The sequence below is a fragment of the Ceratina calcarata genome, unplaced genomic scaffold (genome assembly GCF_001652005.2).
Source record: "Ceratina calcarata isolate Rehan_Ccalc_2016 unplaced genomic scaffold, ASM165200v1 scaffold301.2, whole genome shotgun sequence".
NCBI lineage: Eukaryota > Metazoa > Arthropoda > Insecta > Hymenoptera > Apidae > Ceratina > Ceratina calcarata.
This window is the reverse complement of record NW_017152577.1, coordinates 947,414-955,543: the sequence shown is the minus strand read 5'-3', so window position 1 is coordinate 955,543 and position 8,130 is coordinate 947,414. Positions and strand designations below refer to the sequence as shown.

Sequence of the window (8,130 nt, the reverse complement as noted above, 5' to 3'; positions counted from 1 at the left end):
ATATGTTCGAGAATCTCGATCCTGTGTTGAGATCATGTAAGACAGTCAATGAACTCAGCTTCGTTTTGGATATTTTCCATTTCAAGATCGAGACTGTTAGGAGAAAATTGCATTTATCCTTGAGCCTACCAAGGCGTTATTCATTGATAATATTATAACACACTTATTTTTTATTTTTCCTTGTCTCTTTTCATTTCTCTACTGTTTGCTCTTTGTCATACATGTTCTATTTATAAATTTATGTACTATATAGAATAAGTACTCGTTTAATGAAGTATTATCACCGCTAGCAACCACCTGATCCCGTCCGATCTTTTATCAATAGAAAATAGTTGCACAGTATTGTACCAGATGAGTAATTCATTTCGAACGCGGCAGCGTTTTATGCAAATCGCATTTGTCAACTACGAAAAACAGGATAACGGGTGAAGGATAATATACAACTCCGATACTGTCCTGTTTTTCAGGCGCATCAATTAATTTAGTTGTTTGCCGGGCAGGGAAAGATATGTCTGATGCTTAAATATGAAATTTAACAAGATAGCTGGCAGAAAAAGGATAAATTGGTTCGTGATAAAACTTTCTGCATTCATCCCCCCGGCTCAGCGACGACGCTGTTAGTCGTTGCATTCGTAAATCATACTTTGTACGTATGAGGGGGACAAGTTATATAATTGGAGATCAACATTTGACTGCACTTGGTGTGCGCAGTGTCGCGTGGAAAAGTTCTTCTTGAACTTCGGAGATTGAGTTCCCGCGAAGGATCTTATTTCGTAGGAGGAGCGCGCGTAATAGGATCAAGAGAAGACTAATTGTCAGTGGCGATGAAATAGGAAAGAGTCGGCGACGTTCTTTAGGAACGCTCGTCGCGGGCGATAACGTCCGTCAGGCGTTATGGATCGAGGGATCAAGTTGGATGGCACTTTTTTCAAATCCTGTGGGTGGAGGAAGGAGATATGGACGAAGACGAGATGTACCCGGTACATGTGGATTGTGGAGGAACGCAGGCGCGAGAGGTGCGCGAGCGTCCGCGTCTATGATGTTTTCAAGAGCTCCGGCGGGAGCTGCGATTCTTCCTTTCAGTTTACCGTGATCCCGCATACGAAACTTCTCGCGCGCATCATTCACAGCGGGTGAGTTACGAGCGTGAATCGGCAAGAAATTGTAGCATCGTGTAATCGAGTTACCCTTTAGAGCCTAAAAATTCCCGGACAAAGCTAGACCGACGTCGAGTCATGACTGGAGAGTCTCGGGTCCGTTGATGGTCATGCCGTTAGTTGATTTTAGTGCGATCGATCAAGAATTGATGCGAATCGAGAAAAAGTGAGTTTATTTGGATAAGAAGATGTATGTTTGAATCCCGAGGTCAGAGAGTCTCCTGAGAAACGGAATGTACAACTCGAGGATGTCTTCTTCAATGCAAACAGCTCACGAACGTGCCTATGCACACAACACGTGAAAAGTATTCGTGTGCGACTTATTTCAGCAAATATTCGCGCCATGACTGTTTGTACGTTGTGTGGATTTATAAATACTCAAATGCAGCCATTTCTTTGGTACACTTCTCCCGTCGTTCAAGAGAAATTTATCGAAGTTATAAATTGCCACGTGTACAACAGTAGATCTTGTAAAATGTAACAGGCGTATCTCATAAATTCACGCAGCTAGTCGACGATCGGATAAGAGAAATTCATATAGTCATAAAAAGAAAAACGTGGCGAGATTAACGAGCGACGGCTATATCGCTCTGCCATTGACATTGTAACGCTTTCAGGGGTTGAAAAAAAATAGCCGAGGTTTCGCACAGTCATCCACTTTCATCAACGAGAAAGCAATTGATGCTATCATCGAATTATCCAATTATTTAGCCACCGTTCGTTCCATGGATTCCGTGAACTGAACGCATCACGCTGACAGGCTCATTGTGTTTCAAAGTTGGAACGCGTATCCAGATAGATTCCAATGTTCGGCAACAGAATTACAATTATTGATCGACGCCCATTTGGTGAGAATGATTAATGGTACACGTAAATTTCCTAACAAAGGAACGTCTATTTTAAATGTCCACGAAACTTAAGGGACGCTCGGAACGGTCGCCTTGCACGCGAAGCGCGTATCAATCTCGGTGGCAATGGAAAGAATACCCCTATAAACCACCCTCTTTCAATAAAAACGATTGGACATTCATTTCCCTGGACGAGGGAACGCGAACAGCTTTGAATGACTGATCAAACGGTATAATGAAGTAAGAGAAACGTGTACGGGATAAAAACTTCCTCGATTATGTGTGCACTGAATATTATCCCCCTGGTGTTTGGATAATCGAGTTCTCGGATAAAGAGATAAAGGAACTGCCTGTGGCTCGAAAGCAGCCAAAGCGTAGCCTCGAGTAGCAATTATCCCGGCCGATCTGCTTTTCCTCTGTTTACCCGGGTGGACCGAAAGCTGTTCGTCAGAGATTGTTTCGAAGTCGCGAAATAAAACGAGAGAGGAGAGATGACATCGACGAGCGTATACAACGATTTGAGGACGCCTTTGTCGCCGGACGCGAACGAGACGATCAACGAACATTTCAAAGTGGACGGCGCTTTGATACGTTGGCTGCTGTACGATAAGATTCACAGCGAGACCGATCATTTGTTGATCGTCCTGTACGTTCCTGTGATAGTGCTCGCGGTGGCAGCCAACATCCTGGTGATCGCAGTCGTCTTCAAGTATCACTACATGCGTAGGTACGTACGCATTTTCTTAAAACTCGTACGTTCATATTAAGCGATTTGGAATCTGGTGCTCGGAATTTAATTTTTTGGTGCTCCTATTTTTAATTAAGCGGATTAGCAGTTGATTTCGTAACTGGTTTAATTTCGAATCGGATTAGCTGGAAATAACTTGGAGGAATGAGTGCGAGAATACGTAGCGAGCGACTCCGAAGTAATTAAAACTTTCTTTAAATTATTGGGAGGCTTCCTCCTCGCGAGCGAGCACGGGATCAGACTGAGATTGACAAGATTACACGGCAACGAGACGATTTAAACGATACCGCGTGTATAGGCTGTTGATTAGGGAACTAGTCCTGTCAATTTGTTACCTCTATCAGAATATTGCTTTCGAGACAACAGGATCGACTCTGATCCAGTTAATTACAACTTTCGGCGAGGTCGAGCAAAATTTCCCATCAAAGTTGATTCAACGTTACGCTTTTTTAGCCCGACGTTCCAACGCGAGATTTATCACAGGGAGAGACGGCTATGAATTCGCACTGCGAACGTGTTAGATCGTGACGAAGATTGTGCGGAAGTTTTCCGAGTTGTTGGTTGAAATTTATTATACGTTTGATACAATTTCTCGCCCGACCTAGTTTCATCGTAAAGAAGCAGCTAGGACTACCCTTGAAGAGGTGACGAATGTTAATTAGATTGCATAGATCAGTTTTATAAGCGTATCACATATATGTGCATAAAGATGAGTCGCGTATAATGAACGGGTAGGCGCGGCGCGTGTACCTATGAAATATGCAAACGTATTCGAATCGTAAACAATGGGGAAAATTGAATTGTGCTGTTGGAAATCGGACAGGGACAAATAACGGAAGAGTATCGCGGTGTCGCGGTTGGTTACGTGACGTATCGTGCATAAACGAGCGAGTCGTCGAATGAAACGATAAATCACGAATAGGATTACGATTGAAAAACGGGAATTCATCTGGATCGGTTTTAACAACCGCGTACGAGCGGATAGGATGCGCTCGCGAAAATCGAGAAACGAATAGGCGTGCGCTTATTTCCGACAACGGCGAACGTCCGCGAAAATAAGCAATCGGTTTGCATCCGTGATGCATGAACGAACGTCACGGCTTGGCCCGGCCCGCGTTTATTTGCAAAGTACCGAATTATTTCTCTCTCTCTCGCTCTCTCCCGGCTTCCGTTTGTAGGTGTAGGTCTCGAGCGCGAATATATGGAATCTTGATATTAGCCACCGACGTTGCAAGAATAACAATCAGGATATGGAACAAAGCGCGCGCGCTCTTTTTATCCAATTACTTTTATGTACCTCAGTTCTCGAAATTGTTGTTCCGTTAACTGCAGTCTTTATTAAGACTAATAGAATTTGTGCGGTGCCAGGAGGGCTACGGTTTTATTCCGAGAAGAAAATGCACTGAATTGAGGGAAAGCGGGTTAAAATGTAGAATCCAGATTTAAACGGTGGGGATTAGGATTAGTAAGGACAGGAATATCAGAGTCAGAGGTTGAGGATGATTTATTGATGGCAAAGTTAAAACATGATGCAGGTAGGACAGATTTCGCAGATAGAAAGTGTCTAAATTAAATATTAAACAATATGTTGGTATAAAACAAAATTTATTTGAGATCCATTAACACTAGATTGCCCAAGGAAGTAATTTTGACTGATTTTGGGCAAATGTACAAATAATAATGCATAAATTATTTTTTTTCCCAAGTGAAGTAAATTTTTTTATTGTTAACATTTACTAATAACTTGTTATATGACTGTAAATAATATAAAAAATATTAAAAATTAATTTTAGACAAATGTCTTTACACAATACTCTTTTACAATGCAGTCATTTTGACTATAGTCATTTTGGCAATATAGGTATATACTAAGTTTCAGTCTTTCTACTGTTAAAGACATCTGTTACAATTATGAGGACATTTGGAAAGGATGATTGTTTTCTATTTCAGCGTGACAAATTACTTTGTGGTGAACCTGTCCGTGGCAGACTTATTGGTGACTACGATTTGCATGCCGGTGGCTGTGAGTCAGGCGGTATCGATAGTTTGGGACTACGGAGAAGTGATGTGCAAGCTCTCGTCTTATCTTCAGGGTAATTCCTCTGACGATCATCCCTTAGCTTTACATACAATCGAATCGGATTCTTTGCCGTCATGTAAAATAAACTGGGAGCGTTTGTAAACGTCCAAAGCGATACTATTTCTCGTGAATAAATAACAAATATAACTGAAACGAATTGGCTAGAATATGGGCGCACTTAAATATAAAGGGCGGAAGTCGCTCATGCATAAAAGATGGCGAAAGAGGCGGTGGGTATATTAGCAAATACACAAGGAACCCTGCGTTCCTCGAGAGATACGCAACCCTCTGCCTGATGCAGTTTCAGTTTTTCCCTTTATCCGTAACGACCTTCACACCCTCGCGATCTGCCCGGCCGAATAAAGTCTGTATAAATATCTTATTAGAGTCCGAGCCTGCTCGTTGCTGGTAATTTAAAAAGATGACCACGATTCCACGCGTGTAAACCTGAAGTGTTTCGCAGGTGTTGCCGTGGCTGCTTCGGTCTTCACCATAACGGCGATGAGTATTGACAGGTACCTGGCGATAAGCAGCCCCATCGCGTTCCGACGCGTGTTCAATCGCAAAAGCACTGTCCTCGTTATCGTGGCTCTATGGTTGGTCGCTCTAATCATCTTCGCACCCCTTTTAAGCGCGGTTAGTATGAAGATTCGATATAATCACGTACGCTGTCGTTTATAAGTACATGGACGCTCCCTCGGTTGCAAAATCAATTTTAATTTAAGTCACGGTATTTCATAATAATTAATAAATGTTGTAAAAACCGAGTGTCTACGTGCTTATGGATAGGGGCGTATGCATTTTCTTCTCTCGTTGTCCGCGGGACGATTTTACTCCGGGCAAACTGTCGGCTGTAAATATCCGAACGATGAAGAATGACTTCTGCCGATGGCTGGTTTCATTAATATTCGGATTGACGTCTTCGGTTGTCTCTCTTCCGTCTCCTATTTATTCGTCGATGCGAGGGATATTGCCTCCTTTTTTCCGTTCAACTCGACCTCTTTCTCGCGCCGACGTTAAATTGAATTAAAATCCGATGAGTCATCGGCTGGCACCGCTGTCGGCTCTCGTTATTCCGGAAAACAAGTGACATTTGTCCTGCTTTCCACGTGGAACGTGGGATCATTGTATCGTTGAAAAATAAATATCTCTCGTCTCCGCCGGACGATCCTCTCTCCGATGCTGAACATCATTAGTCACTTTTCCCATTTATTGTGATATTAAATTCTTCAATTTCGCTCTTCGCCGGGAAGAGCTATTTTTCCTGAACTCCTACAAGAATTTCCACTCCTTGCGATCCGACTTCTGAACATGACTCGATTACGCTCACCGGGACAATTTCCTTTCCTCTTATTATCCCCGACGAAACGGGATTTATACATCTCGTTCTTTCCACGACGGTCGAATAATTATGAGAGATGATCGGAGAATCCGTGAGAGCAGCGGAAGAATGGGAAGGGGACGGTGAAGATAGCCAGAGGAATCTTGCCGACGGACATAAATCTTCTCGCTTCTCGTGGACAGTTCGACGGATGAGTGCCGTCCGATATTTTTTTCCAGATGACCCTCCAGAGCCCGAGTATGGATTTTAACAACATAACCGTCAACAGATCCTGGATAGATACCTGGAATACATCACAATCACAGAACTGGATCGAGATGTCGCAGAACTTATCGCGGGTCACCCGATTGCCGCCGGCCTTTTACATCTGCTCGGAAAACTTTGAAACGCCGCTCTTCGGCATGGTGTGCTTCGTCCTGGTTTACGCGATCCCGGGTAAGCTTTGATTAACACCAATCTCGTCCTCGCCATACGTCATCGCGACGTTATTCGAAAGAGGGAAGCCCTACGATTTGTCTTTACCGTTCCATTTCCGTCATCCTCAGAGGATTAATCGGTTCACCCTCATTTATTTTCTTCACCCTTTATGATTGTCCCTCGGTACCGGTGCTCCTCAGGATTCGTCGTCATAACATCGTACTCTATGATGGGTCGGACGCTTTGCGCACGTAAACCACCTTTCGATTGCGACAGCGTCCAAGGAAGTGCCAGCTCTCAGCAAGTTAGTAGAGAACATACTGATGACGTTCGTTCGGTACTAGGGATGGGATCTACTTCATTATATTGAATTAAGTGATTGCGGATTTTAAATAAGAATTCTATCGACAAATTCCGCAATTATTTAGTTGCCAATCCAATATATTTGCGAATTCGAGTCAACAACCAAGTTTCATTTTATGAATTTCGATTAGTACTCAAACGCAATAATGTTTCATAATCATGATTACACTTGAAAGGTATTCATTTTGTACAAATCTGATATCGAACTTCGGAATGATTACTTACAAGTTTCGAAAGGATACTTATAAGTACCTCGACGTTGGAAGGAAAGATCGGAGAATTTCTGATAGGATACTCATAAAAGTTTCGAATCTGTTCGACCAAGGCTCGAGCATACTTACAAGTACCACTTCCATTTACCAAAGTACTTGTGGATGGTTCCAAAGTGTTTAGTATAGGTTCGACTATGCTTAGCAATTCTGTTTCTATCTCGTACTTATAGAGAGTTCGAATTCAATCGATCGATTACGAGATACTCGATCCCATCCCTAATTATTATTCTACACTTCTACTTACTTTTAAGGATGTATTGGCTATACAGTCAATCCCAAAAGTTTATGCACTTTAGAAACACATTTCTTAAAAAGAAATCAGACGTCGGAAGAACATTGCTAATAATAAACAACAACAAAAAATTTTCGATTTTTTCGAGATTTTTCCAAGGGGTACCCCTTCAGATTTCGCGAAATTTTCGTTTTTTGCTAATAACTCCCAAACTGTCGGAGCTACGGAAAAATTGCATCAGATCTTTTTTGTAGAGGACGACGAGATCTACAATTTCCATGTAAAAATTTTTCGCTAGCTTCAATAGTTTACGAGTAATTTACAAAAAACTGTTTTTTCGTTTTTTGCAAATTACTCGTAAACTATTGAGGCTAGCAAAGAATTTTTATACAGAAATTGTAGATCTCGCCGTCCTCTACAAGAAAGGTCCTATGCAATTTTCCCATAGGTCCAACGGTTTAGGAGTTATTGAGGAAAAACGAAATTTTTTTTCAAAAGTTCACCGTTTCGACGCTGGGATGGTCGGATTTTGGCAACATCAATAAAATGCCAAATAATCATACGTAACTCGTTAAATATCGAAGTTAGAAGAAAAATTCAGAGAATCTTTCTTGTTGAGGATGTCAGGGCTTATAATTTCTGTATAAAAAGCTTTCCGCCAGGGTCAATAA

General features: G+C 42.1%; 1 protein-coding gene across 4 annotated transcripts in view; it reads left to right on the top strand.

Moving 5' to 3' along the window:
- Nucleotides 1-1,094: 1,094 nt before the first annotated feature.
- The window catches only part of Gr10 (gustatory receptor 10), a 10,387-nt gene continuing 3,351 nt past the window's right edge, over nt 1,095-8,130 (top strand). The window contains exons 1-6 of one of the 4 annotated variants that reach the window (XM_026812935.1): nt 1,095-1,133; nt 1,195-2,732; nt 4,704-4,846; nt 5,297-5,469; nt 6,394-6,610; nt 6,793-6,896. In XM_026812935.1, the coding sequence (XP_026668736.1) occupies nt 2,497-2,732; nt 4,704-4,846; nt 5,297-5,469; nt 6,394-6,610; nt 6,793-6,896 (873 nt within the window). In that variant the 5' untranslated portion in view covers nt 1,095-1,133; nt 1,195-2,496. Of the gene's footprint in view, nt 2,733-4,703; nt 4,847-5,296; nt 5,470-6,393; nt 6,611-6,792; nt 6,897-8,130 lie in introns of all 4 variants that reach the window. The other 3 variants (XM_026812936.1, XM_026812934.1, XM_018023285.2) reach the window with 3 other exon arrangements.